The 11680-nt window shown below is 39.5% G+C and overlaps 2 protein-coding genes across 2 annotated transcripts in view; both read left to right on the top strand.

Annotated features, from left to right (window-relative positions):
- The window catches only part of LOC109584289 (multiple PDZ domain protein-like), a 4415-nt gene extending 4074 nt beyond the window's left edge, over positions 1 to 341 (top strand). The window contains exon 8 of the mRNA XM_019999968.1: positions 337 to 341. Within this exon, the coding sequence (XP_019855527.1) occupies positions 337 to 341 (5 nt within the window). The remainder of the gene's footprint in view (positions 1 to 336) is intronic.
- A 130-nt stretch (positions 342 to 471) lies between these two features.
- The window catches only part of LOC105313776 (multiple PDZ domain protein-like), a 13786-nt gene continuing 2577 nt past the window's right edge, over positions 472 to 11680 (top strand). The window contains exons 1-24 of the mRNA XM_019999969.1: positions 472 to 710; positions 1005 to 1227; positions 1493 to 1709; positions 2465 to 2686; positions 3219 to 3392; positions 3681 to 3836; positions 3894 to 4195; positions 4639 to 4946; positions 6888 to 7038; positions 7142 to 7186; positions 7252 to 7340; positions 7397 to 8295; positions 8418 to 8624; positions 8736 to 8847; positions 8893 to 9011; positions 9101 to 9192; positions 9247 to 9319; positions 9390 to 9446; positions 10151 to 10252; positions 10313 to 10387; positions 10742 to 10924; positions 11047 to 11197; positions 11304 to 11386; positions 11435 to 11674. Of these exons, the coding sequence (XP_019855528.1) occupies positions 515 to 710; positions 1005 to 1227; positions 1493 to 1709; positions 2465 to 2686; positions 3219 to 3392; positions 3681 to 3836; positions 3894 to 4195; positions 4639 to 4946; positions 6888 to 7038; positions 7142 to 7186; positions 7252 to 7340; positions 7397 to 8295; positions 8418 to 8624; positions 8736 to 8847; positions 8893 to 9011; positions 9101 to 9192; positions 9247 to 9319; positions 9390 to 9446; positions 10151 to 10252; positions 10313 to 10387; positions 10742 to 10924; positions 11047 to 11197; positions 11304 to 11386; positions 11435 to 11674 (4476 nt within the window). The 5' untranslated portion in view covers positions 472 to 514. The remainder of the gene's footprint in view (positions 711 to 1004; positions 1228 to 1492; positions 1710 to 2464; positions 2687 to 3218; positions 3393 to 3680; positions 3837 to 3893; positions 4196 to 4638; positions 4947 to 6887; positions 7039 to 7141; positions 7187 to 7251; positions 7341 to 7396; positions 8296 to 8417; positions 8625 to 8735; positions 8848 to 8892; positions 9012 to 9100; positions 9193 to 9246; positions 9320 to 9389; positions 9447 to 10150; positions 10253 to 10312; positions 10388 to 10741; positions 10925 to 11046; positions 11198 to 11303; positions 11387 to 11434; positions 11675 to 11680) is intronic.

Consider the following 11680-nt stretch of genomic DNA (forward strand, 5'->3'; position numbering starts at 1 on the left):
TATTAGAAAATGTAATAAAATTTAGGATCATTTTAGAGCCAATTTTTTTAAAGAAAGTAATATTTTTCAAGTTATAGCTAAACTAATAATTAATATACTGTTGATATATGCTACGTATGATAATAATTTTGAGTGGATTCCAACTACGTGTTACAAGCCTCAGTAACAAGTAATGAATATCATTATAGTCCGACCCACGATAGCCTTGTAACGTTTTATGCATTTATAAAGAGACCAGTAAAGGATGAAGAAGTGTGAAGTTATCTTGTCATAGAAAGAAACAATTTTTGAATGGGCAATTCACTGCAATTGCCCTGCTCTAATAAATCAATTTAGCTTAATGCTACTAATCTTTATTATTATTATTATTATTATAACACAACAATAGAGAGTGTGACACATACATGTACTGTACATGTAGATAACATTATGATGGGAATTATTATTATTATTATTATTAATTATAACAGGCAGTATTCGTCACATTATTAAATCCATTAAAGAAGGCGGTCCAATGGACACTGCTAGTAGACTAAGAGTAGGAGACGAGATACTTCAAGTCAATGGTCAGGTGCTGGTGGGTATGTCACATGACATGGCGAGTGACGTGGTACGGGAGGCAGCTGGTAGTGTTAAACTGATAGTGTGTCGGACTAACACTGGACCAGCTGATACTGATACCATTGATAAGGAATCAGTCACTGATCAAGGTAATCTACTTGTTCATGATTTCAATATAATGGAGAAGGAATATTGTCATGTAATAAACAGTTTCTTTCTGTTTCAATTTGGCTTAAAATTGATTCTCATTTTTGCTGACAAATGGCTACTTTAATTCTTCAATTTTTGTATTAAAATAAATGTACAGTACATGAGCCTCAAGAATTCTTGATAATAAATAATAAATATTTTGATCAAATATGGCATTTAAAATGTTGATGATGTACATGTATATTGCATTGCAGCTGTACGTCTCCTCTTATGTACTCCATTTTAATTTCTAGTGTCTCCAGTCCCTCCTATCTCCTCTACCTCTGGCCTCCCTCCAATTGAAGTTCACCAACCGACCACCTCAGAGTCAGAGGATGACCACACCCTCCCTGTCTCCCTGGCAACCTCTCCCTCTCCTGTCGCTATACATGCGACTGCTGGTCTTTATCAAAACTTGAATTTCTCACGTTTTGAGAGACAGTCCTGGAGAGAAAGACACAACGAGGAAACCAGGAGGTACTTAAGTGCATACGTGTACATGTTTTGGTAAAATGTAGTTACTTGTACATGAACAACTGTATATTAAGATTTAGTCTTGTTCCATCATGAGCATGTGAAGAATGAATCATGAATATATATTGGCGGTTTCTTCACCAGCTGCCTATAAATGCTACTATCAATCTGTCCTAATATAATCCAGCTGTACATCACTCTCTCTCTCTCTCTCTCTCTCTCTCTCTCTCTCTCTCTCCCCCCTCTCTCTCTCTTTCCTTATCAACAGGTTAAAGGAGAGGTTTGAGTTGAGACGAGAGCATTACAAGCGATTCTTTCAAGAGCAGGCGGACGAACTGGAGAGGGTAGAGAAGGAGAATGAGGAGAGAAGGAACAGGATTGAAGAAGAGAAGCACAAGCAGGAGACTGGAGAGAAGAAGTCTTCACTTACCTCCGGACTACATTACAGCTATTACGCACCGATATCATTCCCATCATTACATGAAGTACGTACCAATTTACCAGTGTACCAGTATACCAGTGTACCAGCATACCAGTGCACTGTATCTGATGCATATACATGTACTTATGTTGTGTGGAAAGTTTGAGCTGATTCCAATCAAATGATATTATAGATCTAATAATAAATTGAAAATGATATTATTTATTCTTTATAATGAGGATTCCTTACATTGTGTAAGTCATGAGTTAGTTTGAGTGGATTCCAACTACGTGTTACAAGCCTCAGTAACAAGTAATGAATATCATTATAGTCCGACCCACGATAGCCTTGTAACGTTTCATGCATTTATAAAGAGACCAGTAAAGGTTGAAGGAGGTGGGAATGTCTTTTTGTAACTGTATACAAAAATTTTTGAATGGGCAATTCACTGCAATTGCCCTGCTCTAATTAAACAATACATTACTGTTCCTTTACTCTATAAGGTCTTCTTATTCCATCATGTCCTCTTATCCTTCACAGGATGAGTACTTACTAATGTACCAGTGTACCAGTGTACATGTACCAGCGTACCACTGGTACATGTACCAGTATACCAGTGTACATGTACCAGTGTACTGTATTTTATACATATACATGTTCTTATGTTGTGTAGAAAGTTTGAGCTGATTTTGATCAAATTTGGATTTTTTACAAACTTTTAAAGTTGCTCCAAAATTTTGTCAAAAATGAGAGAATTCTCCATTTTCATTACATTTCCTGATACATATGTAAATTTATGCTCTTTTTTATTATTAATAGAGTGGTGAACGAGTGGGCGGAGATGAAGTAGGTGGGGCCAGAGACGGTGATGAATCCAGTGACGGGGGTGGTTCCAACAACAGAGACTCGTTAGCGTCAGAAGAATCTTCAACAAGCACCGCCCTCTCTCCGGTACCAGGATCAGCCTGGGAGACTACAGTGACCTTCATTAAACTAGTGAAAGGAAGAGAAGGACTAGGATTCAGTATATTGAACTTCTCTGTAAGTTTCTATGGAGGAACATGTACATGTACATCCCTGCCACCTCCGCTCACGTGAGACCACAATGCACTAGGTGGGTGTGGTTATAACCAATTAGGAGGGTGTGGTCACCTTTAGATTAATTAGGGGTGTGGTTATATGTAAGGCCACACCTACATGTACAGTGTATAGCCTCTATATTAAAGATACATGTACATGTACATGTGTTTTTTATAATGAGGATTCCTTACATTGTGTAATTCATGAGTTAGTTTGAGTGGATTCCAACTACGTGTTACAAGCCTCAGTAACAAGTAATGAATATCATTATAGTCCGACCCACGATAGCCTTGTAACGTTTTATGCATTTATAAAGAGACCGGTAAAGACTGCATTCTTTATCTTGAGGGAAGAAATTGTTGCAGTAAGAACAATTTTTGAATGGGCAATTCACTGCAATTGCCCTGCTCTAATTCAACAATTAATATACATTACTGTTCCTTTACTGTATAACCTCTTCTTATTTCATCATTTCCTCTTATCATTCACACAGGATGAGTCTTCACCAGGTGATACCGTCACTCTAGTTCATTCTTTAGTCTCTGGAGGGGCAGCTGAGAGAGATGGTCGGTTACAAAAAGGAGACAAGCTAGTTAATATAAATGGAGTGTCAGTCGTCAACCAGACACTTCAGTTTACTGTAGAGCAGCTGAACTCTGTACCACTGGTAAGGGAGAGAGGGAGGGAGGGAGGGAGGGAGAGGGAGGGAAAAAGAGAGAGAGATGGGGGAGGAGAGAAGTGAAGGTGTTTTGTAATTTCTTTTGCTTCAGTGGTCTGTGGTTCATTACCACAAAACATTAAATCATCGTTGTACCATATCTTTCACCATGCAGTAGTGCTCTGACAATCACGAAAATAAAAGCCACGATTTGGTTCACTTTGCTTAACCACGAAAAATATAGCGACATCATAACCGCCCACATGTACTTTATTAAATGTTTATTATTTCTGGTAGGACGGCACTGTGGTTCTGGGTATTAACAGGCGAGAGTTGTTCAGTCCTGATTTTGATTCAACTGCTACTTCTAACAGTTTATCACCAGACCATCTCCTTGATGAGGACAGATTGGATGATGATGAAGAATTTGATCGAAAAAATGGAAAGAAACATGTAAGAATGAAATATCAGTAATTTTAGTATTTTATTTATTTATTTGTTTATTCGTAGGCTCACACTCACGTGAGGTCAGAACCTGACGAAGTTTCTCAGTTTCTTGATTTACCCGAGAGACGTGCTGCGTCAGCAACTGACGGGATCAGAAGTGCCACGCCCCCTGATATTGCTAAACCAAAGACCCAGACTCAATCCGGAATGAATTTCTTGTCTCGTACTAGAAGTGACGAGCCGGCGAGGGGAGATATGGGCATGTCTGGGGGCGGAGTCACAGGACATAATCTACGACATGTTGAATCGACTTCTGAAGAAACTTTAGTCGGCAGTTCTAGTCATCAGGACCTTCACTTCTCAAGGTAAGGCACTTCTACACATACGTACATGTAAGTACATGTACAGTATATGTATCAGGAAATGTAATAAAAATGGAGGATCCTCTCCTTTTCATTTTTGGCAAAATTTGGCCCGAGACCATGTACTATAGTACAGGGACTTTTGTCCAATTTTGAAGCAACTTTAAAAATTCGTAAAAAAATCCAAATTTGATCGGAATCAGCTCAAACTTTCTACACAGCATAAGAACATGTATATGTATCAGAAAATGTAATAAAAATGGAGAATTTTCTACTTTTCATTTTTGGCAAAATTTGGCCCAAGTCCCAGGGACTTTGGCCTGATTTTGGAGCAACTCCAAAAATTTTAGAACTTTAAAGTGGGTCATTCTTTACTTGTAAAATTGTGTTAAAAACTTAAAATTAACTCATTAATTATTTATATTATTTTATTTGTTTATTATTAGTAATCAACCCAGTCCTAAGCAGCAGGTCTCTCCTCTAATGAAAGTAAAACCTCCTCATCAACAAAGAGACGTCTCGTCTTCTCTTAAAACTCAACTGAGTACCAGCAGCAAGGCCAGCTCTGTTGCAACCAGTGTTGGGATGGGTGGGGAAAGAGGTGTGGCTACTATATTCAGTCCCTCCCAGTCTCAGGACAGCTTCGTTGAGAGTGGTCTCAGCCCTGATACCAGTGACACTGGTGATCACTCCGCTGAATCAGTTGAAACTGAACCGAGAGAAGTGGATATTAAGAAAGGAACAGCTCATCTTGGTAAGAAATATGTACAGTGTAGCCTCTTTATTAAGGACACCATTGGGTCCACACTACCTGTCCTTAATACATGTACAGTGTAGCCTCTTTATTAAGGACACCATTGGGCCCACACTACCTGTCCTTAATACATGTACAGTGTAGCCTCTTTATTAAGGACACCATTGGGCCCACACTACCTGTCCTTAATACATGTACAGTGTAGCCTCTTTATTAAGGACACCATTGGGCCCACACTACCTGTCCTTAATACATGTACAGTGTAGCCTCTTTATTAAGGACACCATTGGGCCCACACTACCTGTCCTTAATACATGTACAGTGTAGCCTCTTTATTAAGGACACCATTGGGCCCACACTACCTGTCCTTAATACATGTACAGTGTAGCCTCTTTTTTAAGGACACCATTGGGCCCACACTACCTGTCCTTAATACAAGGTGTCCTCATTTCAGAGGTACTTTTGTATAGGCTTGTACCAATTGGGACATTACAAAATGTCCTCATGTGTATTTAATTATATTCAATTAATTGTTTAATTAGAGCAGGGCAATTGCAGTGAATTGCCCATTCAAAAATTGTTAGCTTAAACATTTTCCTAAACACATCCTTCAACCTTTACTGATCTCTTTATAAATGCATGAAACGTTACAAGGCTATCGTGGGTCGGACTATAATGATATTCATTACTTGTTACTGAGGCTTGTAACACGTAGTTGGAATCCACTCAAAATTATTATCATACGTAGCATAATATATCAACAGTATATTAATTATTAGTTTAATGAAGATACATTAGTGTAACAAAATTCTTATACAGTATAACCTCCTCCTATTGTGGACACTCTAAAATAAGGACACCTCTATAATGAGGAGGGTTAGTATCAGTCCCAAATCCCAATACAATAGTAATGTGTATTAATGAACCTCTGAAATAAGGACAGGTTCATAATCAGGAGCTAGGGTATTATGGGGTCCCAAAGTGTCCAGGATAAACAGGACTGACTGTACATGTACATGTACACATGGTCCCTGAGGCTTGTAGCTACCTGACAGTGGTGTTATAAGAAATGTTGTGGTCTTTTTTGAATCTTTAATCTTGTCTAGTCTAGCAGCAGTCCTTAGTTTCAGTTAGCTTTGACTTGTTCCCTTGGAATGTTTATAAAGCAGCCAGACACAGCTACTCACTTATCTTGTACATTATTAGTATATTACTGAAGCACTTTCAATTTGTCATTGACCTAGTGTTTGTGCAATGTATATGGCTTTGTGTCATTAGACTTAGAAACTGTAGCATGTAGTGTGTACCAGTAATGTAATACCTGAGTCCCTTGATATCTGCCCTCAGCTTCACCTCAAGCAGATATCTCAGTCCTCAGGTATTACATTACTTATACACACACACACCTCCAGACAGGCTGGACTACATGTACACCTCCATTTAATGGACAGCACCTAGTGTACCAATTACATTCCTTACTGTATAAAATAACCTCCACATAAAGGACACCTCTGTATAACAGAGACACTTTCTTGCCCCAAAGTGTCCATTATAGCAAGGCTACACTGTACATGTGCAGTTAGGGTGGTATTACATGGACAGTTGATGGTGTAAATTAGCATTTTCATTTTTGGTTCTGTCCTGTTGGTGAGTGATGGAATGCTGATAATGTTTTCCAGCCACTAGTTTGTGGTTTACCAACCCTCCCAGTATAAAAGGGAGAGCTCCCTTTCACAAACATACCATTGCCTCTAGCTGTTTTCCTACCAGCCTGTGGCATATCTTAATACCTGAGCTTATCTCTTTCCAATTGAGAGAGAGAGAGAGAAAGAGAAGGAGAGAGAGAGATGTTTCAAAGCTGTTTTCCATATCCTTCTCTGTTGCCATCTTGTCTGCTTCCATCACATTTGCTTCAATATATCTCTGTCTCTTCTTGCAAAGGTCTAACTGTCATGGAGGATAAAGGATTCATTGTCGTGAAAAAGATTGAGTCAGGCTCAGCTCTTGCTAAAGATGGAAGGGTGAGAGTTGGTGACCGTATCTTAGCAATCAATGGAAAATCAGTGGAAGGACTGAGCATTGCTAAAGTCAAGTAAGAGAGAGAAAGAGAGGGAGAGAATAGGAAAGTTAGAAGGTGATGGATGCATTTAGCAGCAGCTGCTACTAAATTTCAAATATTGTTTGTTGTTTTGTAGGAGTATGCTTAAAAGAGCTTCTTCCACAAAATCAACTAAAGTGAAGTAAGTATATGAACTTCATTTATTCAATATTTATTGCATCTCTATTTCTATCCTCCTCCATTTAGGATAACATATCTACCAGTACCTCAAGGATTCTCCATGAGTTACAGCAACATCATAACATCTTCAGCAGGAGGAGGAGGAGGACCCTCTGGTAAGTATACTAATAATATACTAATCTGTAAATTCATGTACCTTTATTTAACACAGAGACACCGTCAGCTCCTGCTACAGCTGCTAGATACATAGCTTCAGGACAACACACTGGAATGAGTCACCAGATGAATATACCATCACACCAGCAGCAGCAACAGCAACATGGCGGACTAATGTCCACTCAATCCCACCAGGCCTACCCCTGGGCCCAGCAGCACTACTACACCCTCCCTCCCCGTCATCCCCACCACCCGATACAGACATACATGGATCATGTGCAACAGGGCGTGGTCAAGCCACACCCCCAAGCCCCTCCTCCTGTATACGACATGTATCAAAGTCATGTTAATCCTTCTCGTGGTGGCCACACCTACCATCACCCACTGAACTGGAATATTACTCAAGGAGTGGGCGGAGCAAGTGCCGGAGGAGGTGGAGACTATTCTGGAGGTGGGGCTCATCCTGGGGGTGGGGCTCAAGGTAATTGGAGGATTGGTCAGTACGGGGGTAACACAGGATCTGGTAATGAGTATCATTATGGACCAGCGATGCCTCATAAATATAACACTATCCACAGAACTGAATTGGAACATCAGCAGATGACACGCCTTCCTCAATTAGCCCCGCCCCCTCCGCCAATGTACAGCACAGATACTTATTCATTTCCTAGTTACTCTCCTCAGCGATATGAAGGGGGCGGGGACTATGACCACAACCCTGGGCGGGGCCATTGGTCACATGAGCCGACTGGTGTCATGTATGGGGCTAGAATGGGCGGGGCTTATATTGACCCCACCCAGCCAAGACTAGTAGAGGTGAAGAGGAATGCTTCGGGATCTTTAGGAATATCCCTCGGGTCTATAGAGGAAGGGGGCGTGGTCATTAACGATATATCGGCTGGATGTCAGAGTATGACCAAAGGACAACTAGTGGTTGGAGATAAGATATTGGAGGTAAGTGTGCAGCTGTTAATAATTACTGTTTGAATTGTTGCATGTGAATTTACATGTATTTTATTTATTCATTTACATGTGTATTTGTTTGTTTAATTGTTTGTTTGTTTGTTTGTTTTCAGGTTAATGGTATTGACCTCAGAAACGTCTCCCAGTCAGATGCTATCAGTATCATAATGAATTGTCCTAATCCAGTTCATCTATTGGTACAGACCTATACTCCTCCCCCTCAGCCCCACCCACCACCTCTTCACTCAATAATACCATCAGCTGGTACTGCTAACAACGGGACGGGAATGAGAGTACACACTTCACCTCTACACTCCAACGTAAGTCAGTATACTATTAGTAAATTACACTGTATACTATTAGTAATCTACTCTGTATAGTATTAGTAATCTACTCTGTATACTATTAGTAATCTACTCTGTATACTATAGGATGGTTCTTGGGCTATAGACGAAGAGGAGGACGAGGAGTTGAGACAGTCCTATCCTTACGCTCAGGGCCACCTCTACCAGGTGACACTGAACAGAGGACAAGGAGGACTAGGTAACCGACCCTACCACCCACACAATTAATTAGTTTTGTTGTAAGGTTTGAGTATATTAAAGACGAGTCAATCACCGAACACTGGAGTGAGTATCATGCAGATACAACCGGGCAGCGTTGCTGATAGGACCAAGAAGATTAAGAGAGGAGACGAACTAATTCAAGTAATAATAATATTTTATTATTATTATTGTTGTTGTTGTGCTATTATTATTATTATTATTATTATTATTATTATTATTATTGTTATTAGGTTAATGAGCACTGTATCAAGGGGTGGAGTCAAAAGGACGTCTCTGATCTCTTGTCTCGTACATCAGTTCTGGTTAATCTTGTACTGATGAGGTAATATCTATTTATAGACACAATGTGCTATTTATAGTAACGTTACTATATTAGGCCTACTCCTGACCCTAGACTCAGTCACCAGTCATCAACTCATTCACTGGATGGCGTCCAGTATCTTACTAAAGTTAGTAAATTATTAGTAAACTATCTCATCTTTATTATTGTCATTTTATTCTTCCATGATACGTGTACAGCAACCGTCAGTTGATCTATCAGGTCTACCATTAGTTAAAGCAGTTAACCTGGAGAGGGTAAGTACAGCTACTGTACTGTACATGTACTGTGTATATATACATGTAATTAAAGTTTCCATTGTTGTTTTTAAATGGTCATAACTTGAAATTTTGTTGTCAAAATCAACTCAAACTTTCTACACAGCATAAGGACATCAATATGTATCAGAAAATGTAATAAAAATTGGGGGTGATTTCGGAGCCATTTTTTGGAAAAAACCATGGGCTATAGCCTTGGGTATTTTTCAGAATTTTGGTATTTTCTTAAAATGGCTGTAACTTGAAAAATTGAAGTCGGAATCAACTCAAACTTTCTACACAGCATAAGGACATCAATATGTATCAGAAAATGTAATAAAAATTGGGGGTGATTTCGGAGCCATTTTTTGGAAAAAACCATGGGCTATAGCCTTGGGTATTTTTCAGAATTTTGGTATTTTCTTAAAATGGCTGTAACTTGAAAAATTGAAGTCGGAATCAACTCAAACTTTCTACACAGCATAAGGACATCAATATGTATCAGAAAATGTAATAAAAATTGGGGGTGATTTCGGAGCCATTTTTTGGAAAAAACCATGGGCTATAGCCTTGGGTATTTTTCAGAATTTTGACGTTTTCTTAAAATGGCCGTAACTCAAAATATTGAAGCCGGAATCAACTCAAACTTTCTACACAGAATATGGACATCAATATGTATCAAAAAATATTTACATTTGCTGTAGGATGATGAACTAGGTCTTGGTTTCAATGTGTCAGAAGCTGATTTCAATGGACAAGCCGGAGTAAGGGTATCTTCAATAATACCAAGAGGACCAGCTGACCTGGTAAGTACATGAAGAAGTGATTTATTTGACGTCTTTTTATTATTAATTTTATTATTTTAGGACGGTCACTTACAAGTTGGTGATTATATTCTATCAATTGATGGACACAATGTACTGGGAACCAAATATGAGAGGGTATATATGTACATGTACATGTATAACTAATGTATTGAGTGGTTGAGTTTTATTTGATCAATTTTAAATTGTATATCCATCCTAATTATGCGGTATCCCTCTCTCTCTCCCTCTCCCTCTCCCTCCCTCTCTCTCTCTCTCTCTCCCTCTCCCTCTCCCTCTCTCTCTCTCTCCCTCTCTCTCTCCCTCTCTCTCTCTCTCTCTCTCTCTCTCTCTCTTTCCCTCTCTCCCTCCCTCTCTCTCTCCCTCTCTCTTTCTCTCTCTCTCTCTCTCTCTCTCTCTCTCTCTCTCTCTCTCTCTCTCTCTCTCTCTCTCTCTCTCTTTCCCTCTCTCCCTCCCTCTCTCTCTCTCTAGGCCACTCATTTATTACAGCAAGCTCGTTCAAGAGGTTCTGTCAGTTTGATAGTCTCGTCCCAGTCTCAGTTACCCTCTCAGCTCCAGGAGAAGTTCCTCAACAGGTCACCTCAGAAACACAAGAAGAACATGGAGAAGAAGAGACTCAGGGTTCGCTCTGAAGGAGTAACACTGAGAAACAGAGTAAGAGATCAATTAATTAATTATTCTAATTAATTGATTAATTAATAAATTAATTTCTAATTAATTAATTATTGATCAATTAATTAATTATTGATCAATTAATTAATTATTATTATTAATAGATTACTAAAGCTCAAAGGTCAACAAGAAGGCGTCCAGTCAGTGTAGATTGTGAAGTCAAGTATGAGTCTTCTCCTAAAAGTGACGATAACAGCACTGCTGATAAAACACAGCATGACATCGACCTGTTAACCACCGCCACCACCGACCAAGGTACCCACACGTACATGTACATGTATTGTACTTGGGAATGTGGTGTATGGGTCCTGGTAACCAGGGAAACAGGCCACGCCCAATTAATTATTTATTGTTTTTATAGTTGTGGTCGTTGGTCAGGAAACTGATATTGAATTATTCAAAGGAGATCAGTCCCTTGGGCTGTCATTAGCTGACAGCTGGCAGGTGTGTTGTTATAGTGCCCCACCCACCTTTACTTGTGCATGTATTTAGGACGGTATCATTATCAGTAAGATACAGCCCAGATCACCAGCTGCTCTTGATGGACGACTCAAAGTTGGTGATCGCATCACACGAATAGGAGAGATCTCACTGGACAATACGACACTAGAAACAGCTCAGAAACTGCTACTGGAAACACCTCCTTTACTACAACTGACAGTGTTTAGATTCAACTCCTCCTCTTCTGATACCAGCTCCAGTCCAGGGGGGAGCACCTCAACTGGAGGGAGTAGAGAG

This window comes from Amphimedon queenslandica, unplaced genomic scaffold, assembly GCF_000090795.2.
Source record: "Amphimedon queenslandica unplaced genomic scaffold, v1.1 AMPQUscaffold_13224, whole genome shotgun sequence".
In the NCBI taxonomy this organism is placed as follows: domain Eukaryota; kingdom Metazoa; phylum Porifera; class Demospongiae; order Haplosclerida; family Niphatidae; genus Amphimedon; species Amphimedon queenslandica.